This window comes from Haliotis rufescens, unplaced genomic scaffold, assembly GCF_023055435.1.
Source record: "Haliotis rufescens isolate VD_foot unplaced genomic scaffold, xgHalRufe1.0.p SCAF_51, whole genome shotgun sequence".
Classification (NCBI taxonomy): domain Eukaryota; kingdom Metazoa; phylum Mollusca; class Gastropoda; order Lepetellida; family Haliotidae; genus Haliotis; species Haliotis rufescens.
The window spans coordinates 1,746,968-1,774,671 of NW_025964235.1; the positions used below are offsets into that span (position 1 = coordinate 1,746,968).

The window sequence follows — 27,704 nt, forward strand, 5'->3', positions numbered from 1 at the left end:
TACCCCTGGGCACCATGTGATGATATGCATGCAGAATCATGTGGCTGATCCCAATTACCATCAAAGTTTTTACTTATGTCAAATATATGTCCTTAGTATTGTATGAGAAACATTTCAACATGTTCAATACCAAACAGTACAGCAGAGTTTAAAAAAATATCTCCTTCAGTAAACTAAACTGAGACAAATGCATTAAGATCCTGGTGAAGTTGCTCAGTCATCTTGATATATATATAATAGAACTTCAATATTTCATTGTAGGAATATACTACGTGATAATATGATCACTTCTCTCAGCCAAATTGTGCAAGTCTACAGAAGGTATTGTGTATTGAGCTGGCACAATCATACAATCACATTTCGGACATTCTCGTTAATCTCCAGCAATGACAACAGCATGAACAGTCAAACAACTTTATCTGTGCTAGATAACATAACCACAACATGTTGCAGGAGATACATGTACGGCAGTTTGTTTCACTCACTGAATCATTTATATACATTCTGACATTCTGAACACATGTCCAAGTAGTTCATGGTAGAAACAGATTAACATGTCCAAGAAGTTCCTTGAAGAAACAGATTAACATGTCCAAGAAGTTCCTCGAAGAAACAGACCAATATGTCCACGTACTGGTCATTCATTGTAGAAAAAAACTAACATGTCCCAGTCATTCCTCGTAGAAACAGACCAATATGTCCACGTACTCATGGTTCATGGTAGAAACAGGCAAACATTGTTCAAATAGTGCACTGTAGGAATTCTGACATGACAAGTTTTTCATCGTAGCAACTGGGTAACAGAGAACAGTTCATTGTAGTCCACCCTGGGCCTAGGTAACAGAGAACAGTTCATTGTAGTACACCCTGGGCCTAGGTCACAGAGAACAGTTCATTGTAGTACACCCTGGGCCTAGGTCACAGAGAACAGTTCATTGTAGTACACCCTGGGCCTAGGTCACAGAGAACAGTTCATTTGTAGTCCACCCTGGGCCTAGGTCACAGAGAACAGTTCACTGTAGTCCACCATGGGCCTAGGTCACAGAGAACAGTTCATTGTAGTCCACCCTGGGCCTAGGTCACAGAGAACAGTTCATTGTAGTCCACCCTGGGCCTAGGTCACAGAGAACAGTTCACTGTAGTCCACCCTGGGCCTAGGTCACAGAGAACAGTTCACTGTAGTACACCCTGGGCCTAGGTAACAGAGAACAGTTCACTGTAGTCCACCCTGGGCCTAGGTCACAGAGAACAGTTCACTGTAGTCCACCCTGGGCCTAGGTAACAGAGAACAGTTCACTGTAGTCCACCCTGGGCCTAGGTGACAGAGAACAGTTCACTGTAGTCCACCCTGGGCCTAGGTCACAGAGAACAGTTCCCTGTAGTACACCCTGGGCCTAGGTCACAGAGAACAGTTCATTGTAGTCCACCCTGGGCCTAGGTAACAGAGAACAGTTCATTGTAGTCCACCCTGGGCCTAGGTCAGAGAGAACAGTTCATTGTAGTCCACCCTGGGCCTAGGTAACAGAGAACAGTTCATTGTAGTCCACCCTGGGCCTAGGTCACAGAGAACAGTTCACTGTAGTACACCATGGGCCTAGGTCACAGAGAACAGTTCCCTGTAGTACACCCTGGGCCTAGGTCACAGAGAACAGTTAATTGTAGTCCACCCTGGGCCTAGGGGATATCCAGCCTCTTCACTCGCACCTTCTGCTTGTAATGATAGTACTTGAGATACTCCTTGAGGGAGGACGGCAGTGGCAGCACATTCACATCATCATACGAGATGTTGTTGCATATCTGCGAACGACAGAGATGCTTCAGCGGAAAGCAAGATGTGCGATTCAAAGGAAGGGTTAACATAGGCTCAAAAAACATGCAACATTCGGGATCCTTATAGTGTTCAATCAATCCAACTACACTGTCACAGGCAAATACGGCAGGATCATGTGCATCAAAACTGAACAAGTGGTTCCATTGTTCAATACGAGCATGAAGTGAACGGTTATAGCGTCTAAAACTAACTGAAAACAGGAAGTCTTCTTGTGCACTATCTCTTAGTAGGAACGTGCCCTCTGGCTTGTTCTCAAGCAGCGCCTCAGCCTCATAGCGGTCCATCACCCCCCAGTAGAAGCTGCAGCAGCTGATGTTGACGAGGTCGGGGACGAGGCAGTGAATGTATTCCACCTGACTGTGGGCAGCAGGGTGCACGGGCTGCTGACTAACTGAAGCTGGAGGCTGCAGGACGGCAGGCAGATGGTTTGCTAGTGCCTGAAGACACAGCACTGAACTGTCACCATACACGGACTCCTCGTAATCTGATGATGACGGTGTCAGACTTGCGAAAGGAGGGAACGATACAGAGCTGAGTGAGTGATGGCGGGTTGAGACATTCATCCTCCCTCTATGCTGACTGGGGCCTGAACGTGTAACAACACTGAACAAATTCACTGGCCAATGTTGGGGACTAATTTCAATTCCGTGTTCGATTTCTTTAGCTCTTTCTTCTCGGCGAATCTCATCCATGTCTTGAGTGGGATAAAGAGCGTCAAAATTAACCCTAGCTATGTCAATGAGGGGTACAGCAGCATTCTGTCCTACTCTCAATCCAGACAACATTGCTCCCAGATGTCCAGAGGTTCGCAGTGTACCTTGAGATGTCAAGTCTTCGTGGCCCAAGCACGGCATGGTCCCACGTTTCCTGTGAGAAGAACACAGACAACTCATCTGATGTTGGCACACATCATTTCGAGCATGGGGCCCAACAAACCTGCTTCCAAGTTTGCCACGTAAACTCCAAAACTTTTTCTTTGATTTATTTTGTTGCAATTTCTCAGACCTTTTCCCTCTCAGGCTCGTTCTCCTGCAGCCACTGGAGCTGCCATCCGTCTTTACTCCTGCCGACATTGGCACCAGGGTAGTTTCAGATGTCAGGGATGACGACGCAGTAGAAGGACCAAGATCGAGTGAGTCCACAAGGCTAACAAGGGAAACTTCACTACCACAACAAAAAAACGGCCGCACTGTTGACCGGTGAAGGCGATGCCTCACAGGGGCCACAGCCTCATCGATGTTCACAATCCCTCGGCACTGGTTCTCCTCCATGATGACAGAGTCCAGGTGCTGGATGGCATCAGGGTCACTTGTATCTGCAACCACACAAACAAATCAATGAACATTTTCTTAACTACAGAATATGCAGATATTCCCAGACTTTAACCATAAAGTGAATGGAATCTCATTAAAATCAGATCTTAGTTCTCGCTACCGCTAAACAAACATCTGAAGACATCCCATTAGGGGTCACGTCAGAACGACCTTTCATCTGACCAATCAATGCGTCGCTTACCAGATTATGAAAGTGACAGTCGGAATGTGATTTCTCATAATGCAATATTGAAAACTTTAACATGGGGTATTCCGAACGATAGTTACGGGTTTAACGACTGAATCCTTACAATCTAGACCATCTATTAGTCATTCCAGAATGTTTTTTTGTTCAGGTTTCAAATTTGTTATCGCGAATTTTTCAAAATATGCTTTCGAAGCGTAGTCACTAATTTGAAATTTGTGCCGTAAAGCACGACAAAGCTGCCTTCTGATTGGTCATTCAATTGGTCGGTCAAAGTTCTTGCAAGGTCGGTCTGACGTGACCCGTAATGGGATGTCCTCAGATTTTTGTTTAGCGGTAGCGAGAACTAAGATCTGATTTTAATGACATTGAAAGTGAATGTAGAAGGTGCAGCACATAGAGCCAAGTCACAATTAGAAATTTACATTCATTTTTACTTGTCAGCAAACATGATCTGACAGAGTTGCCATCTACCTAATGGTACAAGTGGTTGACCACATGGAAATGTCACTGGTCCTTCTGACTTGGCTCGTACTAACAGACTTATGGTAATTTCAAACCCAGGAAGTAAGTGTTGTTTACTGCCACAGTTAGCAATATTCCAGCCATATCACAATAGCCAGTAAATAATACAGCCTTGACCAGACAAACAAGTGCCTGAAAAGCAGGAGAAATATCCCACACAATCAGAATACAGTTCCCTGAAACAAGAACATATCTGCTTATATGTTCAGATGACAATCTCATGATGAGTCAATGACATTCATTCCAAGTCCCAGTCCCTCACTATGATACTGTTGGAATATTGCTCAAAGTGGCGTAGAACCATACTTATTCACCTATGGAAGGACTAAAGACGTGTTTTAGTGATCATGATGATATGGATGTATTTCAGGTACATGCTAACTGGTGGGACAGATGGGGATGTCAGGGTGTGGCAGGGCATCGATGATGATGATGCAGTCTCCCACAGAGTTGGAGAGAAAGTATATGCTGTTGCTTTTAAGGTAAAAGGAGATGTTTTCAAGAACTTTGATCATTGCTGTCACTCATATAATCAGACACAATCAGACCACGATTTAAATTTAATTCTTAAAATTAGAACTTTGTGTTTGATGGCAAAGATTATGTATCTAGACATCCTCACTTTTACCTAAGATCGTTTCTACAACAGCAAGGTAAGCTTTTGACATAGAGTACGGTATGTACATGGTATACAATGACATACGGTTCCGGAGAATGGTCAATCCCAGATTTCAACTTCTCAACTTTTCACATCCTGTCCCAAGCCAAAATAGACCCTCAATGAGTTTTTATGTTCAAGTTAGTAAGCAAGTCCGATCGTTTATGTGTACTGATATAATGATAAGGTAGAAACACAGTTCACCATTTAGAAGAGCAAATACATTTGATCTACACAACACAGACTAGACAATATCCTACCGGACTCCATTCCGCTGAGTGTCTCGCCTGCTTGTGTACGCGATGACTGACTGACAGACAGCCTCACCCAGTGACTTCCGGCAACAGGAAATGTTAGATTGGTGTATTTGTGCGATTCGCTTCAGATATCGTTTATCAATACACAGGCCGCTGAAACTACATCATGGCTGCTAAATATTTATATTTAACAAATATCCACATCTGAAGTCAAATCTCACGACGTTTCCTACATGTCGTTTGATTGAAATTAAAAAAAACAATCTCGGACTTGATCCTCATAAATATTACAGTATATATATTTAGAAACGCTTTCTTATAAAAACTGTCTATATGATGGGCAAGGTTCAATATACATGTATATTACACAATCAACACGGTTGTCGGCCAATCTATAAATAAACGAAACGTGTACAGTATGTGTATGAATTTAAACAGAGACCATCAAATATTTTGTTTATTGTCTCCGATTTAAATTATTGAAATTCTACTAACTGGTTTCTTGGGGAGAAATGTGATTAAAATAATATGGAGGATTGCTTTACAGTATACACTATCTCATACATGTAAAGCTGTAGGTCCGTTACGTTTTGTAGTAGCAGAAATGTAGTATTTATAGATAGAATCGCGAATAGTGTTCTTGCCATAAACGTTCTCGGAATCCTAAATCTTTTATAAAACGCAGCCGCGTAGGCGTAATAATACATATAAACGTTGTAACAACCTTACGCATGTTTTATATTAAGTTATGTAACATACAAACGAAAGAATCAAAATCGGTAGTAATGTGAATTTTATTATAAGAAAAGAAAACACTTTGTGTATTTACCGCGAGATTACTTTAACCGCGGGAAATTCAATTATTGCGGGAAACTTTGTGCCGTCACATTCGTGCGAAGCCTGAAAAGAAATTGTGTGGTTGACATTGTCTTTCAGAAATGAAACCTATGAGATATGCTCACAGCGACGGACACACCGTCCTGTGTTTTGATGATTCTGGAAGGTATATTCCTCAGATTTTAGTCATAAACGCTACATACAGTCAGATCTGTGTTACTTGTTGTATTCCGGAACACGTCAGGTTCATCGGAAATATCCATACCAACAATGAGCAAAAAGACACATCTTTGATACACATATAACCCGTGCACATCTGATAGCCTATAGACTCAAGCGAGAGGAGTAATGAGCATGTTAATTGAATTTCCTATGTAAACAAAATAAACAATCAAGTCATCTTTATCAACAACACTTTATCGTTGCGCATTCATGTCATCTGTTTGTTTTTGTTTTTTAATAAAATTGTACGCTATTGTAATTTAATGTTCTCTTCAGAGTTTACGGAAACTAATATCGCCAATTCTTTCATGAGTATTGCTTTAAGAGCTGTCACACCATTATTTGGAAGTTTCTTTTATTTCCATGTATCTGATGGTCAATAATAATTAATTATATTCATATTAATTTTATCTACTTTGGATTACTTTAAGGTATCATAACGACTAGTAGAAATTTGCCATTTTCAAGTGTTTTGCTATTTGTTATCATTATAAGGCCTAAGGGGCTAAAAATGTTAGTGTCTATCACTGTTGACTGCTTCTACAAATCAATTTAAATTAAAAGTCACATCAAAATGACAGACAAGGTGATAAACTCGGCAAGAAATACCAAACACATCACGACTAAATAGTCAAGTGTCACCACATGATAGAGTGGTGTATTGGTGTGATATGTTTCCACTATCATAAAAACACAGTTCCCTGAAACAAGATCATGTCTGCTGATATGTTCAGTTGACAATCTCATGATGAGTCAATGACATTCATTCCAAGTCCCAGTCCCTCGCTATGAAACTGTTGGAATATTGCTCAAAGTGGCGTAGAACCATACTTATTCACCAATGGAAGGACTAAAGACGTGTTTTAGTGATCATGATGATATTGATGTATTTCAGGTACATGCTAACTGGTGGGACAGATGGGGATGTCAGGGTGTGGCAGGGCATCGACGATGATGATGCAGTCTCCCACAGAGTTGGAGAGAAAGTATATGCTGTTGCTTTTAAGGTAAAAGGAGATGTTTTCAAGATCTTTGATCATTGTTGTCATTCATACAAACCTTTAAAGTCACATTTCATGGAGAATTATCACATTTTAGATTTGTTTAAGTATACAGTAGTAGAGGGTTATCATGGTTATTCTCTCTGAAATGCTACAAGTGGATCTTAATGAGATAAAAGTGTAGACAAACTGTTTACATTGGTTTAGTGGTAATGATTTCTTAATTTGCAAATATATAACAGATTTTAGGCAGAAGTAATGATTCTGACTAACGAATGAATGATATAGGTATCTACAATATTTTTGTTATGATCCGCTTTTGAAATGGCATCTCAGAGAGAAGAATTCTTTCCTTAAACCCTCCCTTCATTGCCATGGTAACAACATGGGTGGGACAGAAATCAGCATGTAGTGGCCCTCCATGTTATGTAACCCCCGCCTGTTTATTATGAGTGCAATATGCAGTCCATCCGCAAACCAAATGCCCAGACACCATGCAAGTTATGGAAATATGAACCGTTGAGGCCGGTCAATAATTCTTCAGCCCGTTCACAGATTCAAGCAGGAATGTTATGTCCAGGTTCTGTATTTCATAAATCAGGATCCAGCCCAATCCAACACTACGCTACTGAGATGTCAAATTGAATGAAATGCACATACATTGTATTGACAGAATAATCGTTTCTACACGGCATCAGAGGCCAACTCTGTACAGACACATACCTTTCCTGATGGTTCCCCTGATGGCATCGTGACGCGCTTCACAGGCGCCGTGTCACACATGTGCCTCAACAAGTCTGGCAGTGTGATGGTGGCCGCATCAAGGTATGTAGCATGTCACATGTAACTCACTTCATGCCCATGTCTCACACATGAAGATTCCGGGGTAGAATAGGTCTTCAGCAACCCATGCCTGCCGTATGAGGCGACTATGCTTGTCGTAAGAAGCGACTAACAGGATCGGGTGGTCAGGCTTGCTGACTTGGTTGATGTATGTCATCGTATCCCAATTGTGTAGATCAATGCTCATGATGTCAATCACTGATTTGTCTGGTCCAGACTCGATTATCTACAGACCGCTGTCATATAGCTGGAATATTGCTGAGTACGGTGTTAAATAACAAATACAACACGGTCCCAGTATCACACATGTGCTTCAACAAGTCTGGCAGTGTGATGGTGGCCCGATCAAGGTATGTAGCACGTCAGATGTAACTCACTTCATTAAAAAGAATGAAAGTGTAACACCTTCATCTGACTTTAAATTAATCATGAAAACACTTAAAAAATACACATAAAATTCCATTGATGTTTGTTGAATGGACACTAAATCTATGCAGATTGGCTGTTTCAGTGACTTCACTGTGAAACATGTTGAGGTTGAGACCAGTAACCAGAAGGTGTTCCACGGTCACCAGGCCCCAGTCCTCAGTGTGTCTCTCCACCCCCAGGAGGAACTACTGGTAGGTGTCCATCATGTTCCTCAGTGTGTCTCTCCATCCCCAGGGGGAACTACTGGTAGGTGTCCATCATGTTCCTCAGTGTCTCTCCACCCCCAGGAGGAACTACTGGTAGGTGTCTATCATGTTCCTCAGTGTGTCTCTCCATCCCAAGGGGGAACTACTGGTAGGTGTCCATCATGTTCCCAAGTGTGTCTCTCCATCCCAAGGTGGGAACTACTGGTAGGTGTCTCTCATGTTCCTTAGTGTCTCTCCACCCCCAGGAGGAACTACTGGTAGGTGTCCATCATGTTCCTCAGTGTGTCTCTCCACCCCCAGGAGGAACTACTGGTAGGTGTCCATCATGTTCCTCAGTGTGTCTCTCCACCCCCAGGAGGAACTACTGGTAGGTGTCCATCATGTTCCTCAGTGTCTCTCCACCCCCAGGGGGAACTACTGGTAGGTGTCCATCATGTTCCTCAGTGTCTCTCCACCCCCAGGGGGAACTACTGGTAGGTGTCCATCATGTTCCTCAGTGTGTCTCTCCATCCTCAGGGGGAACTACTGGTAGGTGTCCATCATGTTCCTCAGTGTGTCTCTCCACCCCCAGGAGGAACTACTGGTAGGTGTCCATCATGTTCCTCAGTGTCTCTCCACCCCCAGGGGGAACTACTGGTAGGTGTCCATCATGTTCCTCAGTGTGTCTCTCCATCCTCAGGGGGAACTACTGGTAGGTGTCCATCATGTTCCTCAGTGTGTTTTCCACCCCCAGGAGGAACTACTGGTAGGTGTCCATCATGTTCCTCAGTGTGTCTCTCCATCCCAAGGGGGAACTACTGGTAGGTGTCCATCATGTTCCTCAGTGTGTCTCTCCACCCTCAGGAGGAACTACTGGTAGGTCTTAACTTGTTCCTCTGTGTGTCTCTCCACCCCCAGGAGGAACTACTGGTAGGTGTCCATCATGTTCCTCAGTGTCTCTCCACCCCCAGGAGGAACTACTGGTAGGTGTCCATCATGTTCCTCAGTGTCTCTCCATCCCCAGGAGGAACTACTGGTAGGTGTCTATTATGTTCCTCAGTGTGTCTCTCCACCCCCAGGACCAACCACTGGTAGGTGTCCATCATGTTCCTCAGTGTGTCTCTCCATCCCCAGGAGGAACTACTGGTAGGTCTTATCTTGTTCTTTAGTGTGTCTCTCCACCCCCAGGAGGAACTACTGGTAGGTGTCCATCATGTTCCTCAGTGTCTCTCCATCCCCAGGAGGAACTACTGGTAGGTGTCTATTATGTTCCTCAGTGTGTCTCTCCACCTCCCAGGAGGAACTACTGGTAGGTGTCTATCATGTTCCTCAGTGTGTCTCTCCACCCCTAGGAGGAACTACTGGTAGGTCTTAACTTGTTCCTCAGTGTGTCTCTCCACCCCTAGGAGGGATGGTAGGTCATAACTTGCTAGTCTTCCCTGATGGAAATGCCTTTGGTTGCCCAATGTCTACGAAGCTTCAATACATTGTGCCATTATGTTGTTGAGGACAGCAGACACCCTATGATTGAGCTTTAAATCCCCAGTTCAGATTCACCTTCATTAAGATTCTTGGTTTGTCAGGACCATGCCTTTGTTTCGAAGTTTGCAACGTCCATCTCTTCAGGCTTTCCTCCCTCATTGAGCCGTGATAGAAGTAAACTACTGCTCCGTGTTGATCAGTCCACCGGGGAGCAGAGCCAGCTGAAGAGTTACCCTCCTGAAGGCAGTGTGATCTCCTGAAGGCAATGTGATCTCCTGAAGGCAGTGTGATCTCCTGAAGGCAGTGTGATCTCCTGAAGGCAGTGTGATCTCCTGAAGGCAGTGTGATCTCCTGAAGGCAGTGTGATCTCCTGAAGGCAATGTGATCTCCTGAAGGCAGTGTGATCTCCTGATCTCTCTCTTTCAGGCCTCCTCCAGCTGTGATGGCAGTGTTAAAGTGTGGAAGGTGGCAGACCAATCTTGTGTCAAGTCTTTGGAGGATAGCATACCGAAGTGTTCAGACATCAGGTGAGTTCACGCCAACACATCCGGACATGAGACTTATTATTTTGATAATGATGCTTAAGGGATAATGACATCTGAAATGAGGAGTCAGTGGGTTACTGGAATGCTACCACAGGACCTGACTCCATGTCTGCTTCTCTTTCAGTCTCTCCAAGACGCTGTGTCGCTTGACCTGGTCGCCGGACGGCAAGGTGAGTCAGTAGGTCTGTACACGTTGTTTGTATGGTGCAGTGAATGTAGTCTGTGCATATATATAGATAGGTGATTGTAAACACTGTTATAGATAATTATTCAAAATTAATTAATTTAAAGAAAATACAGGTTGTATTCTACGAATCATTTGCCACCTTTCTTATATTCCTCAGAACCTACTGGTGCCGAGAGAAAAGGAAATAGCCATCTACGAAAACAACACGTGGCAGAAAAGTGTCATCACTCACGAGGCTCTCACTGGGGTATGTACTTTAGATTGTAGGGGCCTGGGGCCGTTGTTCATAACAACCTTAGTGCTACGACTGTCGCAAGTCTATTTTAGGGTATGGGAGTTATCGTCTTAGTCTAAGATCGCATTGTACAATTGCACCCAGGGTCAGAATAGGTCCCTGGCATCCCATTACTTTTCAGAAAGATGTGTCATCAAGTTCATCAGGTGGTAAAGTAACTCTGTAATGTCTGGCTGATGATGTGTCGGTGTGCCCTGATGATGTGTCAGTGTGCCCTGATGATGTGTCAGTGTGCCCTGATGATGTGTCAGTGTGCCCTGATGATGTGTCAGTGTGCCCTGATGATGTGTCGGTGTGCCCTGATGATGTGTCGGTGTGCCCTGATGATGTGTCGGTGTGACCTGATGATGTGTCGGTGTGCCCTGATGATGTGTCAGTGTGCCCTGATGATGTGTCAGTGTGCCCTGATGATGTGTCGGTGTGCCCTGATGATGTGTCGGTGTGCCGTGATGATGTGTCAGTGTGCCCTGATGATGTGTCAGTGTGCCCTGATGTGTCGGTGTGCCCTGATGTGTCGGTGTCCCCTGATGATGTGTCGGTGTGCCCTGATGTGTCGGTGTGCCCTGATGATGTGTCGGTGTGCCCTGATGATGTGTCGGTGTGCCCTGATGATGTGTCGGTGTGACCTGATGATGTGTCGGTGTGCCCTGATGATGTGTCAGTGTGCCCTGATGATGTGTCAGTGTGCCCTGATGTGTCGGTGTGCCCTGATGTGTCGGTGTGCCCTGATGATGTGTCGGTGTGCCCTGATGATGTGTCGGTGTGCCCTGATGATGTGTCGGTGTGACCTGATGATGTGTCGGTGTGCCCTGATGATGTGTCAGTGTGCCCTGATGTGTCGGTGTGCCCTGATGATGTGTCAGTGTGCCCTGATGATGTGTTGGTGTGTCCTTATGATGTGTTGGTGTGCCCTGATGATGTGTCAGTGTGCCCTGATGATGTGTCGGTGTGCCCTGATGTGTCGGTGTGCCCTGATGATGTGTCGGTGTGCCCTGATGATGTGTCGGTGTGCCCTTATGATGTGTCGGTGTGCCCTGATGATGTGTCAGTGTGCCCTGATGATGTGTCGATGTGCCCTGATGATGTGTCAGTTTGCCCTGATGATGTGTCAGTGTGCCCTGATGATGTGTCAGTGTGCCCTGATGATGTGTCAGTGTGCCCTGATGATGTGTCAGTGTGCCCTGATGATGTGTCACTATGCCCTGATGATCTGTTGGTGTGCCCTGATGATGTGTCAGTGTGCCCTGATGATGTGTCAGTGTGCCCTGATGATGTGTCGGTGTGCCCTGATGATGTGTCAGTGTGCCCTGATGATGTGTCAGTGTGCCCTGATGATGTGTCGGTGTGCCCTGATGATGTGTCAGTGTGCCCTGATGATGTGTCAGTGTGCCCTGATGATGTGTCGGTGTGCCCTGATGATGTGTCGGTGTGCCGTGATGATGTGTCAGTGTGCCCTGATGATGTGTCAGTGTGCCCTGATGTGTCGGTGTGCCCTGATGTGTCGGTGTGCCCTGATGATGTGTCGGTGTGCCCTGATGATGTGTCAGTGTGCCCTGATGATGTGTCGGTGTGCCCTGATGTGTCGGTGTGCCCCGATGATGTGTCGGTGTGCCCTGATGATGTGTCGGTGTGCCCTGATGATGTGTCGGTGTGACCTGATGATGTGTCGGTGTGCCCTGATGATGTGTCAGTGTGCCCTGATGATGTGTCAGTGTGCCCTGATGTGTCGGTGTGCCCTGATGTGTCGGTGTGCCCTGATGATGTGTCGGTGTGCCCTGATGATGTGTCGGTGTGCCCTGATGATGTGTCGGTGTGACCTGATGATGTGTCGGTGTGCCCTGATGATGTGTCAGTGTGCCCTGATGTGTCGGTGTGCCCTGATGATGTGTCAGTGTGCCCTGATGATGTGTTGGTGTGTCCTTATGATGTGTTGGTGTGCCCTGATGATGTGTCAGTGTGCCCTGATGATGTGTCGGTGTGCCCTGATGTGTCGGTGTGCCCTGATGATGTGTCGGTGTGCCCTGATGATGTGTCGGTGTGCCCTTATGATGTGTCGGTGTGCCCTGATGATGTGTCAGTGTGCCCTGATGATGTGTAGATGTGCCCTGATGATGTGTCAGTTTGCCCTGATGATGTGTCAGTGTGCCCTGATGATGTGTTGGTGTGCCCTGATGATGTGTCAGTGTGCCCTGATGATGTGTCAGTGTGCCCTGATGATGTGTCACTATGCCCTGATGATCTGTTGGTGTGCCCTGATGATGTGTCAGTGTGCCCTGATGAGGTGTCAGTGTGCCCTGATGATGTGTCGGTGTGCCCTTATGATGTGTCGGTGTGCCCTGATGATGTGTCAGTGTGCCCTGATGATGTGTCGATGTGCCCTGATGATGTGTCAGTTTGCCCTGATGATGTGTCAGTGTGCCCTGATGATGTGTCAGTGTGCCCTGAAGATGTGTCAGTGTGCCCTGATGATGTGTCACTATGCCCTGATGATCTGTTGGTGTGCCCTGATGATGTGTCAGTGTGCCCTGATGAGGTGTCAGTGTGCCCTGATGATGTGTCGGTGTGCCCTGATGATGTGTCAGTGTGCCCTGATGATGTGTCAGTGTGCCCTGATGATGTGTCGGTGTGCCCTGATGATGTGTCAGTGTGCCCTGATGATGTGTCAGTGTGCCCTGATGATGTGTCGGTGTGCCCTGATGATGTGTCGGTGTGCCGTGATGATGTGTCAGTGTGCCCTGATGATGTGTCAGTGTGCCCTGATGTGTCGGTGTGCCCTGATGATGTGTCGGTGTGCCCTGATGATGTGTCAGTGTGCCCTGATGATGTGTCGGTGTGCCCTGATGTGTCGGTGTGCCCTGATGATGTGTCGGTGTGCCCTGATGATGTGTCGGTGTGCCCTGATGATGTGTCGGTGTGACCTGATGATGTGTCGGTGTGCCCTGATGATGTGTCAGTGTGCCCTGATGATGTGTCAGTGTGCCCTGATGTGTCGGTGTGCCCTGATGTGTCGGTGTGCCCTGATGATGTGTCGGTGTGCCCTGATGATGTGTCGGTGTGCCCTGATGATGTGTCGGTGTGACCTGATGATGTGTCGGTGTGCCCTGATGATGTGTCAGTGTGCCCTGATGTGTCGGTGTGCCCTGATGATGTGTCAGTGTGCCCTGATGATGTGTTGGTGTGTCCTTATGATGTGTTGGTGTGCCCTGATGATGTGTCAGTGTGCCCTGATGATGTGTCGGTGTGCCCTGATGTGTCGGTGTGCCCTGATGATGTGTCGGTGTGCCCTGATGATGTGTCGGTGTGCCCTGATGATGTGTCGGTGTGCCCTGATGATGTGTCAGTGTGCCCTGATGATGTGTCGATGTGCCCTGATGATGTGTCAGTTTGCCCTGATGATGTGTCAGTGTGCCCTGATGATGTGTCAGTGTGCCCTGATGATGTGTCAGTGTGCCCTGATGATGTGTCAGTGTGCCCTGATGATGTGTCAGTGTGCCCTGATGATGTGTCACTATGCCCTGATGATCTGTTGGTGTGCCCTGATGATGTGTCAGTGTGCCCTGATGAGGTGTCAGTGTGCCCTGATGATGTGTCGGTGTGCCCTGATGATGTGTCAGTGTGCCCTGATGATGTGTCAGTGTGCCCTGATGAGGTGTCAGTGTGCCCTGATGATGTGTCAGTGTGCCCTGATGATGTGTCGGGTGCTCTGATGATGTGTCAGTGAGCCCTGGTCATTCTCCTGTTGTCCTTCAGACTGTGTCCATCTTAACATTCTACCGTTGTCCTTCAGACTGTGTCCATCTTAACATTCTCCCATTGTCCTTCAGACTGTGTCCATCTTAACATTCTCCCGTTGTCCTTCAGACTGTGTCCATCTTAACATTCTCCCATTGTCCTTCAAACTGTGTCCATCTTAACATTCTCCCCTGTTGTCCTTCAGACTGTGTCCATCTTAACATTCTCCCGTTGTCCTTAAGACTATGTCCATTTTAACATTCTCCCGTTTTCCTTCAGACTGTGTCCATCTTAACATTCTCCCGTTGTCCTTCAGACTGTGTCCATCTTAACATTCTCCCGTTGTCCTTCAGACTGTGTACATCTAAACATTCTCCCGTTGTCCTTCAGACTGTGTCCATCTTAACATTCTCCCGTTGTCCTTCAGACTGTGTCCATCTAAACATTCTCCCGTTGTCCTTCAGACTGTGTCCATCTTAACATTCTCCCGTTGTCCTTCAGACTGTGTCCATCTTAACATTTTCGCCTCCCGGGAACCTGCTGGCTGCTGCATGCTGTGATGGGTCTATCGTTGTCTTCGATTGGAACACACGCAAGTGTGTAGAAAAGTAAGTACATCGCAGTTATTTACTTCATGCTTACAGCGTCACACTGAAGGCCCTGGTTCCATTCCCCAAATGGGTACAATGTGTGAATCCCATTTCTGGTGTCCCCTGCTGTGATATTGGTGGAATACTCTTAAAAGCAGCATAAAACCATACTCACTCACTCACTCACTCACTCACTCACTCACTCACTCACTCTTACAGGCCTACATATTCCGTATGTGACATCATGTGATTCTACTTCAGTGAAACGGATACTTTCATGTCTTTGATAAGTATGCAGATTGACAAATGTTGAAACTATTGACACAACTTGAAGTGGGTTTATCTATTGAGGGTTTAAGCTCCCCAGCATGGCATGTCTGTCGATGCTCCAGATGACAGTGATGCCTCTACTGTGTTGACTGTCGACTGTGGATGTATAGTACCCAGGGCATGGCATCAGAGAAACTGTCCAGTGTTGTGAATGTATTTCCAAACTAACAGGGTTTCAATAGATTGCATTGTTGTGAGATTCGGCACATTCGACACGACTTCTATCTCCGTCTTCTTCCAGGCAGCGGCATGACAAGGGTCTGAACATCTGTGCTCTAGCCTGGAACCCTAGCAACTCCTCCCAGCTCGCGCTCTGTGATACGGAGGTAGGTGTTGTACCTCGCTCGCAGGTGTATGTTCACCCAGGAGGTGAGAACATGGCTGTTTCAGAGGTCTCAATTTTTCTATAGGGCAGTTTTCCACAGCAGTTGGCCCTAGAATCAAATATAATATATTGGATGCTGTGAATATGCAGCGATTGACATGGACAAGAAGTTGACAAGTTAGCCTCCATTCTGAAGATATAAATCTGATGTCATTCATTAAAATCTGATAATCTTAAGAGTCAGTAGTTTGAAAAAACAAGTGTGGCGAGTGGCGAGATACGGACCCACTGGTTCCTGCCATGTTAGGGTGACAAGTACATTCCCAGTATTGAGGCATAAGTATTGTAATCTTTATGTAAATCATCATTGTACATGAATGGACCCTTGCAATTTCACTCAGTAAGACCTTAGCAATGCATGTTGGGTAACGTTGTCAGATGCTTGTTATGGCGGACATTTTCATCGATGCTCTAAAGTAAACAATTATGTGGAACTACAAGATAAGTCTGATCTCAGGATACCACAATAAGAATGCATATTTACAGCTGCATGTTTTGCTGCATTTATTCCAGTCTGTAGTATGTCCCAGTGCCTCGGTACTTCATACGACCAGTGTTGAGTGTTGGTATTGTTGGGGCACTCTCTCACACACTGACGTTTTCTGTTACACAGGGACAGCTAGGGGTGCTTGACCTGGCAACGACAGATAAGGTAAGCTTTTTTTTCTTCTTTTTTTTGGTCTGTTGTTTAATGCCGCACGCAGCAATATTCCAGCTCTATGACGGTGGTCTGTAAATAGTCGTTTGACAATCCATTATTTGATATCATGAGCATCGATCCAAGCAATTTGGAAACAATGACATGCATCAACCAAGTCAGCAAGCATGACCACCGTTAGTTGCCTCTTACGACAAGGATAGTCGCCTTTTATGGCAAGCAGAGGTTGCTGAAGACCTTTTCTGACCCTTGAAAACCGGGATCGAATAGGTCGGCCTCGTTCAGGTGATGTAGTCAGCACAACATGCCCACGTAACATAGGAGTCAGCGTCACAATGTTTCACCCACTTCGTGTCGGTCACCTGTATGTTAGGAACTGCTCGATGATCCCAGAAATGGTGACAGTTGATAATGCATGCAAAATTCTGATCTAACAAAATGGTCGCTACAACAGCCATGTTGAAAAGTAAAGAAAGTTAATATAGTTTATGTAAACATTAAAGTTTAATTTTTTTGGGTGATGACATTTTCTGTCAATGTTTATGTTTCCCTTGCCTATGTTTATTGTTATTTTTTTGACAGCTTAATGAACTTGCAGGGATGATGAAACTGTGTTGTGTTCTGTCTCTTGGTGCAGCCTTCATAGCCCAGTGTGTTCTGTCTGTTGGTGCACCCTTCATAGCCCAGTGTGTTCTGTCTCTTGGTGCAGCCTTCATAGCCCAGTGTGTCATGTCTCTTGGTGCACCCTTCATAGCCCAGTGTGTCATGTCTCTTGGTGCAGCCTTCATAGCCCAGTGTGTCATGTCTCTTGGTGCACCCTTCATAGCCCAGTGTGTCATGTCTCTTGGTGCACCCTTCATAGCCCAGTGTGTCATGTCTGTTGGTGCAGCCTTCATAGCCCAGTGTGTCATGTCTCTTGGTGCAGCCTTCATAGCCCAGTGTGTTCTGTCTCTTGGTGCCCCCTTCATAGCCCAGTGTGTCATGTCTCTTGGTGCACCCTTCATAGCCCAGTGTGTCATGTCTCTTGGTGCACCCTTCATAGCCCAGTATGTTCTGTCTCTTGGTGCAGCCTTCATAGCCCAGTGTGTTCTGTCTCTTGGTGCAGCCTTCATAGCCCAGTGTGTCATGTCTCTTGGTGCAGCCTTCATAGCCCAGTGTGTCATGTCTCTTGGTGCACCCTTCATAGCCCAGTGTGTCATGTCTCTTGGTGCACCCTTCATAGCCCAGTGTGTTCTGTCTCTTGGTGCCCCCTTCATAGCCCAGTGTGTCATGTCTCTTGGTGCACCCTTCATAGCCCAGTGTGTCATGTCTCTTGGTGCACCCTTCATAGCCCAGTGTGTTCTGTCTGTTGGTGCAGCCTTCATAGCCCAGTGTGTTCTGTCTCTTCGTGCACCCTTCTTAGCCCAGTGTGTTCTGTCTCTTGGTGCACCCTTCATAGCCCAGTGTGTCATGTCTCTTGGTGCAGCCTTCATAGCCCAGTGTGTCATGTCTCTTGGTGCACCCTTCATAGCCCAGTGTGTCATGTCTCTTGGTGCACCCTTCATAGCCCAGTATGTTCTGTCTCTTGGTGCAGCCTTCATAGCCCAGTGTGTTCTGTCTCTTGGTGCAGCCTTCATAGCCCAGTGTGTCATGTCTCTTGGTGCAGCCTTCATAGCCCAGTGTGTCATGTCTCTTGGTGCACCCTTCATAGCCCAGTGTGTCATGTCTCTTGGTGCACCCTTCATAGCCCAGTGTGTTCTGTCTCTTGGTGCCCCCTTCATAGCCCAGTGTGTCATGTCTCTTGGTGCACCCTTCATAGCCCAGTGTGTCATGTCTCTTGGTGCACCCTTCATAGCCCAGTGTGTTCTGTCTGTTGGTGCAGCCTTCATAGCCCAGTGTGTTCTGTCTCTTCGTGCACCCTTCTTAGCCCAGTGTGTTCTGTCTCTTGGTGCACCCTTCATAGCCCAGTGTGTCATGTCTCTTGGTGCAGCCTTCATAGCCCAGTGTGTCATGTCTCTTGGTGCACCCTTCATAGCCCAGTGTGTCATGTCTCTTGGTGCACCCTTCATAGCCCAGTGTGTCATGTCTCTTGGTGCACCCTTCATAGCCCAGTGTGTTCTGTCTCTTGGTGCAGCCTTCATAGTCCAGTGTGTCATGTCTCTTGGTGCACCCTTCATAGCCCAGTGTGTCATGTCTCTTGGTGCACCCTTCATAGCCCAGTGTGTTCTGTCTCTTGGTGCAGCCTTCATAGCCCAGTGTGTTCTGTCTCTTGGTGCAGCCTTCATAGCCCAGTGTGTCATGTCTCTTGGTGCACCCTTCATAGCCCAGTGTGTCATGTCTCTTGGTGCACCCTTCATAGCCCAGTGTGTCATGTCTCTTGGTGCACCCTTCATAGCCCAGTGTGTCATGTCTCTTGGTGCAGCCTTCATAGCCCAGTGTGTTCTGTCTCTTGGTGCAGCCTTCATAGCCCAGTGTGTTCTGTCTCTTGGTGCAGCCTTCATAGCCCAGTGTGTCATGTCTCTTGGTGCACCCTTCATAGCCCAGTGTGTCATGTCTCTTGGTGCACCCTTCATAGCCCAGTGTGTTCTGTCTCTTGGTGCACCCTTCATAGCCCAGTGTGTCATGTCTCTTGGTGCACCCTTCATAGCCCAGTGTGTTTTGTCTCTTGGTGCAGCCTTCATAGTCCAGTGTGTCTTGTCTCTTGGTGCAGCCTTCATAGCCCAGTGTGTCATGTCTCTTGGTGCAGCCTTCATAGCCCAGTGTGTCATGTCTCTTGGTGCAGCCTTCATAGCCCAGTGTGTTCTGTCTCTTGGTGCAGCCTTCATAGCCCAGTGTGTCATGTCTCTTGGTGCACCCTTCATAGCCCAGTGTGTTCTGACTCTTGGTGCCCCCTTCATAGCCCAGTGTGTCATGTCTCTTGGTGCAGCCTTCATAGCCCAGTGTGTTCTGTCTCTTGGTGCAGCCTTCATAGCCCAGTGTGTCATGTCTCTTGGTGCACCCTTCATAGCCCAGTGTGTCATGTCTCTTGGTGCACCCTTCATAGCCCAGTGTGTCATGTCTCTTGGTGCAGCCTTCATAGCCCAGTGTGTTCTGTCTCTTGGTGCAGCCTTCATAGCCCAGTGTGTCATGTCTCTTGGTGCACCCTTCATAGCCCAGTGTGTCATGTCTCTTGGTGCAGCCTTCATAGCCCAGTGTGTTCTGTCTCTTGGTGCAGCCTTCATAGCCCAGTGTGTTCTGACTCTTGGTGCACCCTTCATAGCCCAGTGTGTTCTGTCTCTTGGTGCACCCTTCATAGCCCAGTGTGTCATGTCTCTTGGTGCAGCCTTCATAGCCCAGTGTGTCATGTCTCTTGGTGCACCCTTCATAGCCCAGTGTGTCATGTCTCTTGGTGCACCCTTCATAGCCCAGTGTGTCATGTCTCTTGGTGCACCCTTCATAGCCCAGTGTGTTCTGTCTCTTGGTGCAGCCTTCATAGTCCAGTGTGTCATGTCTCTTGGTGCACCCTTCATAGCCCAGTGTGTCATGTCTCTTGGTGCACCCTTCATAGCCCAGTGTGTTCTGTCTCTTGGTGCAGCCTTCATAGCCCAGTGTGTTCTGTCTCTTGGTGCAGCCTTCATAGCCCAGTGTGTCATGTCTCTTGGTGCACCCTTCATAGCCCAGTGTGTCATGTCTCTTGGTGCACCCTTCATAGCCCAGTGTGTCATGTCTCTTGGTGCACCCTTCATAGCCCAGTGTGTCATGTCTCTTGGTGCAGCCTTCATAGCCCAGTGTGTTCTGTCTCTTGGTGCAGCCTTCATAGCCCAGTGTGTTCTGTCTCTTGGTGCACCCTTCATAGCCCAGTGTGTCATGTCTCTTGGTGCACCCTTCATAGCCCAGTGTGTTCTATCTCTTGGTGCACCCTTCATAGCCCAGTGTGTCATGTCTCTTGGTGCACCCTTCATAGCCCAGTGTGTTCTGTCTCTTGGTGCAGCCTTCATAGTCCAGTGTGTCTTGTCTCTTGGTGCAGCCTTCATAGCCCAGTGTGTCATGTCTCTTGGTGCACCCTTCATAGCCCAGTGTGTCATGTCTCTTGGTGCACCCTTCATAGCCCAGTGTGTTCTGTCTCTTGGTGCAGCCTTCATAGCCCAGTGTGTCATGTCTCTTGGTGCACCCTTCATAGCCCAGTGTGTTCTGACTCTTGGTGCCCCCTTCATAGCCCAGTGTGTCATGTCTCTTGGTGCAGCCTTCATAGCCCAGTGTGTTCTGTCTCTTGGTGCAGCCTTCATAGCCCAGTGTGTCATGTCTCTTGGTGCACCCTTCGTAGCCCAGTGTGTCATGTCTCTTGGTGCACCCTTCATAGCCCAGTGTGTTCTGTCTCTTGGTGCAGCCTTCATAGCCCAGTGTGTTCTGTCTCTTGGTGCAGCCTTCATAGCCCAGTGTGTCATGTCTCTTGGTGCACCCTTCATAGCCCAGTGTGTCATGTCTCTTGGTGCAGCCTTCATAGCCCAGTGTGTTCTGTCTCTTGGTGCACCCTTCATAGCCCAGTGTGTCATGTCTCTTGGTGCACCCTTCATAGCCCAGTGTGTCATGTCTCTTGGTGCCCCCTTCATAGCCCAGTGTGTCATGTCTCTTGGTGCACCCTTCATAGCCCAGTGTGTTCTGTCTCTTGGTGCACCCTTCATAGCCCAGTGTGTCATGTCTCTTGGTGCACCCTTCATAGCCCAGTGTGTCATGTCTCTTGGTGCACCCTTCATAGCCCAGTGTGTCATGTCTCTTGGTGCAGCCTTCATAGCCCAGTGTGTTCTGTCTGTTGGTGCAGCCTTCATAGCCCAGTGTGTCATGTCTCTTGGTGCACCCTTCATAGCCCAGTGTGTCATGTCTCTTGGTGCAGCCTTCATAGCCCAGTGTGTTCTGTCTCTTGGTGCACCCTTCATAGCCCAGTGTGTCATGTCTCTTGGTGCACCCTTCATAGCCCAGTGTGTCATGTCTCTTGGTGCCCCCTTCATAGCCCAGTGTGTCATGTCTCTTGGTGCACCCTTCATAGCCCAGTGTGTTCTGTCTCTTGGTGCACCCTTCATAGCCCAGTGTGTCATGTCTCTTGGTGCACCCTTCATAGCCCAGTGTGTCATGTCTCTTGGTGCCCCCTTCATAGCCCAGTGTGTCATGTCTCTTGGTGCACCCTTCATAGCCCAGTGTGTCATGTCTCTTGGTGCACCCTTCATAGCCCAGTGTGTCATGTCTCTTGGTGCACCCTTCATAGCCCAGTGTGTCATGTCTCTTGGTGCCCCCTTCATAGCCCAGTGTGTCATGTCTCTTGGTGCACCCTTCATAGCCCAGTGTGTCATGTCTCTTGGTGCACCCTTCATAGCCCAGTGTGTCATGTCTCTTGGTGCACCCTTCATAGCCCAGTGTGTCATGTCTCTTGGTGCAGCCTTCATAGCCCAGTGTGTCATGTCTCTTGGTGCAGCCTTCATAGCCCAGTGTGTTCTGACTCTTGGTGCCCCCTTCATAGCCCAGTGTGTCATGTCTCTTGGTGCACCCTTCATAGCCCAGTGTGTCATGTCTCTTGGTGCAGCCTTCATAGCCCAGTGTGTTCTGACTCTTGGTGCCCCCTTCATAGCCCAGTGTGTCATGTCTCTTGGTGCACCCTTCATAGCCCAGTGTGTCATGTCTCTTGGTGCAGCCTTCATAGCCCAGTGTGTTCTGTCTCTTGGTGCAGCCTTCATAGCCCAGTGTGTTCTGACTCTTGGTGCACCCTTCATAGCCCAGTGTGTCATGTCTCTTGGTGCCCCCTTCATAGCCCAGTGGGTCATGTCTCTTGGTGCAGCCTTCATAGCCCAGTGTGTTATGACTCTTGGTGCCCCCTTCATAGCCCAGTGTGTCATGTCTCTTGGTGCACCCTTCATAGCCCAGTGTGTCATGTCTCTTGGTGCAGCCTTCATAGCCCAGTGTGTTCTGTCTCTTGGTGCCCCCTTCATAGCCCAGTGTGTCATGTCTCTTGGTGCAGCCTTCATAGCCCAGTGTGTCATGTCTCTTGGTGCAGCCTTCATAGCCCAGTGTGTCATGTCTCTTGGTGCCCCCTTCATAGCCCAGTGTGTCATGTCTCTTGGTGCCCCCTTCATAGCCCAGTGTGTCATGTCTCTTGGTGCAGCCTTCATAGCCCAGTGTGTTCTGTCTCTTGGTGCACCCTTCATAGCCCAGTGTGTTCTGTCTCCCGTGGTATTCTGATGAACACCCTGGACCCATCACTGCCATCACCATCTTTCTAAGCACAAAATATTTCTCCTTGACCTTGAAATCAACAACCAATCATAATCTCTCTTCTGTCATTCGGGGTAGATCTTACAGACAAGCCCTTGACATATTGAATCAGAAGGTACTTCTGGATGAAGTCTCAGCTGAATGAGGAGGTCGCCTGACTGGTGATACTGGATCGGGGATGTTCTGCCTTGTGGGATTTTACAAGAATTACGTTGTATTTGAGCACTGGGGATAGAAAGAACTCAGTAATTTAGACATCTATTCTTACCATAATTCAAACAAAGCTATGAAGGCAAATGGATCCAGTGTATTTATCACAATACTTTGAAATTCACACTAGTACACCTGCCTGAGACTACTAAATTAAGTAAATATATGATTGCATTTGAGAGCTGTAATTCTGAAACAATTCTCAATGCTTCAATTTCTGAGGCTGTAGATGTAAATACACTGGGTAGCTGATGCTTGATGTAGTGTAGCCTGCTTGTCTTCCACAGCCTGATGGGGACGAGCAGATGAATGCAGGGCAGTTTGCTGGAGTTTTTGATGATGATGATGATCTGCTCCTGGAAGCCAGTAATGTTGGCCCTGGCAACGATGACGAGGGAACACCCGATCCTGCGGAAGGGGAGACGCCAAGCACAAAGAAAAGCCAGCCACTGATAGATGATGATGATGAGGACGATGATGATGGAGGTACAAATAATCCTTTATTGTGACTTAAATTGTGCTGGGAATGCTGCTAACTTGATATCAACAAGCTTTGTTTATAAATACTTCATTATTAAGTCATCTATATAACCTCTACTTATATCTAGACTTCCTGAAAGACATCAAGCTCTTACCGAAGGACGATGATGCCAGCAGTATTGCAGACAGTTTACCACCGCCTGCCACCATTGTGCCGACCAACACCTTCAAGCCAACTCCCATGCAGAGGCCTTTCCAGCCTGGGTCCACACCATCACACCTGTCGAGCAGGTACATGGTAGGTCATCACACCTGTCCAGCAGGTACACTACCTGGTAGGTCATCACACCTGTCGAGCAGGTACATGGTAGGTCATCACACCTGTCGCGCAGGTACATGGTAGGTCATCACACCTGTCGAGCAGGTACATGGTAGGTCATCACACCTGTCGAGCAGGTACATGGTAGGTCATCACACCTGTCGCGCAGGTACATGGTAGGTCATCACACCTGTCGAGCAGGTACATGGTAGATCGTCACACCTGTCGAGCAGATACATGGTAGATCGTTACACCTGTCGAGCAGATACATGGTAGGTCATCACACCTGTCGGGCAGGTACATGGTAGATCGTCACACCTGTCGAGCAGGTACATGGTTGATCGTCACACCTGCCGAGCAGGTACATGGTAGATCGTCACACCTGTCGAGCAGGTACATGGTAGGTCATCACACCTGTCGAGCAGGTACATGGTAGGTCGTCACACCTGTCGAGCAGGTACATGGTAGATCGTCACACCTGTCGAGCAGGTACATGGTAGATCGTCACACCTGTCGAGCAGGTACATGGTAGATCGTCACACCTGTCGAGCAGGTACATGGTAGATCGTCACACCTGTCGAGCAGGTACATGGTAGATCGTCACACCTGTCGAGCAGGTACATGGTAGATCGTCACACCTGTCGAGCAGGTACATGGTAGATCGTCACACCTGTCGAGCAGATACATGGTAGATCGTCACACCTGTCCAGCAGGTACATGGTAGATCGTCACACCTGTCGAGCAGGTACATGGTAGATCGTCACACCTGTGCAGCAGGTACATGGTAGATCGTTACACCTGTCGAGCAGGTACATGGTAGATCGTCACACCTGTCGAGCAGGTACATGGTAGATCGTCACACCTGTCGAGCAGGTACATCGTAGATCGTCACACCTGTCGAGCAGGTACATGGTAGATCGTCACACCTGTCGAGCAGGTACATGGTAGATCGTCACACCTGTCGAGCAGGTACATGGTAGATCGTCACACCTGTCGAGCAGGTACATGGTAGATCGTCACACCTGTCGAGCAGGTACATGGTAGATCGTTACACCTGTCGAGCAGGTACATGGTAGATCGTCACACCTGTCGAGCAGGTACATGGTAGGTCATCACACCTGTCAAGCTGGTACATGGTAGATTGTCACACCTGTCGAGCAGGTACATGGTAGATCGTCACACCTGTCGAGCAGGTACATGGTAGATCGTCACACCTGTCGAGCAGGTACATGGTAGATCGTCACACCTGTCGAGCAGGTACATGGTTGATCGTCACACCTGTCCAGCAGGTACATGGTAGATCGTCACACCTGTCGAGCAGGTACATGGTAGATCGTCACACCTGTCGAGCAGGTACATGGTAGGTCATCACACCAGTTCAGATTTCATGCATTTAGTTGAAGAAAAAAGTGAATGATCATTTGATGTTTTCTTGGTATTTCTACCCCAGTGATGTGCCCTAAATTCAAAATGATTTCAGGCATGAATTTTGTAATCAAGTGCCAAACATGTACTTCATACTTGATGTAGTTGATAGATGAACAAAGTCGGTATGAAAGGCCCCATGTTGATCTGTATGAAAGGCCCCATGTTGATCGGTATGAAAGGCCCTTTGTTGATCGGTATGAAAGGCCCTTTGTTGATTGGTATGAAAGGCCCTCTGTTGATTGGTATGAAAGGCCCCATGTTGATCGGTATGAAAGGCCTTTTGTTGATCGGTATGAAAGGCCCCATGTTGATCGGTATGAAAGGCCCCATGTTGATCGGTATGAAAGGCCCCATGTTGTTCGGTATGAAAGGCCTTTTGTTGATCGGTATGAAAGGCCCCATGTTGATCGGTATGAAAGGCCCCATGTTGATCTGTATGAAAGGCCCCGTGTTGATCGGTATGAAAGGCCCCATGTTGATCTGTATGAAAGGCCCCATATTGATCTGTATGAAAGGCCCCGTGTTGATCAGTATGTAAGGCCCCATGTTGATCTGTATGAAAGGCCCCATTTTGATCGGTATGAAAGGCCCTTTGTTGATCTGTATGAAAGGCCCCGTGTTGATCTGTATGAAAGGCCCCATGTTGATCTGTATGAAAGGCCCCGTGTTGTTCTGTATGAAAGGCCCTGCTGTCTGCCGGCAGGTGTGGAATGATGTGGGCATCGTGAAGCAATACGTGAGTGATGAGGAGAACTCCATTGATGTGGAGTTCCACAGCACGGCCACGCACCATGCCATGCACCTGACAAACAGCCTGGACTGTCACCTGGCCACACTCACTTCCACGGCACTGGTGCTGGCCTGCTCAGCTGAAGACGACGTCCCCAGGTACGTGTTATGAGTATATTCTCAGAAACCTCATTCTCTGTCTATTCCATGTTTCAATAAGGTGATGTCATATTCCATGTTTTTCAGTAGGGGGATGTGCTGTCTATTCCATGTTTCAGTAAGGTGATGTCTATTCCATGTTTCAGTAAGGTGATGTCTATTCCATGTTTCAGTAAGGTGCTGTCTCTTCCATGTTCCAGTAAGGTGATGTCTATTCTGTGTTTCAGTAAGGTGATGTCTCTTTCATGTTTCAGTAAGGTGCTGTCTCTTCCATGTTTCAGTAAGGTGATGTCATATTCCATGTTTTTCAGTAAGGTGATGTCTCTTCCATGTTTCAGTAAGGTGATGTCTATTCCATGTTTCAGTAAGGTGATGTCTATTCCATGTTTCAGTAAGGTGCTGTCTCTTCCATGTTTCAGTAAGGTGCTGTCTCTTCCATGTTTCAGTAAGGTGATGTCTATTCTGTGTTTCAGTAAGGTGATGTCTCTTTCATGTTTCAGTAAGGTGCTGTCTCTTCCATGTTTCAGTAAGGTGATGTCATATTCCACGTTTTTCAGTAAGGTGATGTCTATTCCTTGTTTCAGTAAGGTGATGTCATATTCCATTGTTTTTCAGTAAGGTGATGTCTATTCCATGTTTTTCAGTTGGGGGATGTGCTGTCTCTTCCATGTTTCAGTAATGTGCTGTCTATTCCATGTTTCAGTAAGGTGATGTCTATTCCATGTTTCAGTAAGGTCATGTCATATTCCATGTTTTTCAGTAAGGTGATGTCTATTCCATGTTTTTCAGTTGGGGGATGTGCTGTCTCTTCCATGTTTCAGTAATGTGCTGTCTATTCCATGTTTCAGTAAGGTGATGTCTATTCCATGTTTCAGTAATGTGCTGTCTCTTCCATGTTTCAGTAAGGTGATGTCATATTCCATTTTTTAAGTAAGGTGATGTCTCTTCCATGTTTCAGTAAGGTGCTGTCTCTTCCATGTTTCAGTAAGGTGATGTCTCTTCCATGTTTTTCAGTAAGGTGATGTCTCTTCCATGTTTCAGTAAGATGATGTCTATTCTGTGTTTCAGTAAGGTAATGTCTTTTTCATGTTTCAGTAAGGTGCTGTCTCTTCCATGTTTCAGTAAGGTGATGTCATATTCCATGTTTCATTAAGGTGATGTCATATTCCATGTTTTTCAGTAAGGTAATGTCTATACCATGTGTTTCAGTAAGGTGATGTCTATTCCATGTTTCAGTAATGTGCTGTCTCTTCCATGTTTCAGTAAGGTGATGTCATATTCCATGTTTTTCAGTAAGGTGATGTCTATTCCATGTTTAAGTAAGGTGATGTCTCTTCCATGTTTCAGTAAGGTGATGTCATATTCCATGTTTTTCAGTAAGGTGATGTCTATTCCATGTTTTTCAGTTGGGGGATGTGCTGTCTCTTCCATGTTTCAGTAATGTGCTGTCTATTCCATGTTTCAGTAAGGTGATGTCTATTCCATGTTTCAGTAAGGTGATGTCTATTCCATGTTTCAGTAAGGTGATGTATATTCCATGTTTCAGTAAGGTGATGTCATCTTCCATGTTTTTCTGTAAGGTGATGTCTATTCCATGTTTTTCAGTTTGGGGATGTGCTGTCTCTTCCATGTTTCAGTAATGTGCTGTCT

The 27,704-nt window shown here is 47.0% G+C and overlaps 2 protein-coding genes across 6 annotated transcripts in view; one reads left to right on the forward strand and one right to left on the reverse strand.

The window, feature by feature from the left end:
• Positions 1-400: 400 nt before the first annotated feature.
• LOC124140620 (suppressor of cytokine signaling 5-like) lies at positions 401-4,878 on the reverse strand. The gene is made up of 2 exons (XM_046508277.2): positions 4,793-4,878; positions 401-3,146 (listed from the first exon to the last, which is right to left on the reverse strand). Exons 1-2 carry the CDS (start codon positions 4,800-4,802, stop codon positions 1,675-1,677), a joined length of 1,482 nt encoding a protein of 493 aa, XP_046364233.1. The 5' UTR covers positions 4,803-4,878; the 3' UTR covers positions 401-1,674.
• The window catches only part of LOC124140619 (WD repeat and HMG-box DNA-binding protein 1-like), a 38,310-nt gene continuing 14,854 nt past the window's right edge, over positions 4,249-27,704 (forward strand). The window contains exons 1-13 of one of the 5 annotated variants that reach the window (XM_048384820.1): positions 5,620-5,792; positions 6,744-6,855; positions 7,523-7,674; positions 8,204-8,312; positions 10,215-10,315; positions 10,458-10,503; positions 10,678-10,767; positions 15,049-15,155; positions 15,709-15,793; positions 16,466-16,504; positions 23,209-23,425; positions 23,548-23,717; positions 25,870-26,054. In XM_048384820.1, coding sequence (XP_048240777.1) covers positions 5,728-5,792; positions 6,744-6,855; positions 7,523-7,674; positions 8,204-8,312; positions 10,215-10,315; positions 10,458-10,503; positions 10,678-10,767; positions 15,049-15,155; positions 15,709-15,793; positions 16,466-16,504; positions 23,209-23,425; positions 23,548-23,717; positions 25,870-26,054 — 1,478 coding nt within the window. In that variant the 5' untranslated portion in view covers positions 5,620-5,727. Of the gene's footprint in view, positions 4,357-5,619; positions 5,793-6,743; positions 6,856-7,522; positions 7,675-8,203; positions 8,313-8,536; positions 8,911-9,395; positions 9,507-10,214; positions 10,316-10,457; positions 10,504-10,677; positions 10,768-15,048; positions 15,156-15,708; positions 15,794-16,465; positions 16,505-23,208; positions 23,426-23,547; positions 23,718-25,869; positions 26,055-27,704 lie in introns of those variants that run through there. The other 4 variants (XM_048384821.1, XM_048384822.1, XM_048384824.1 and 1 more) reach the window with 4 other exon arrangements.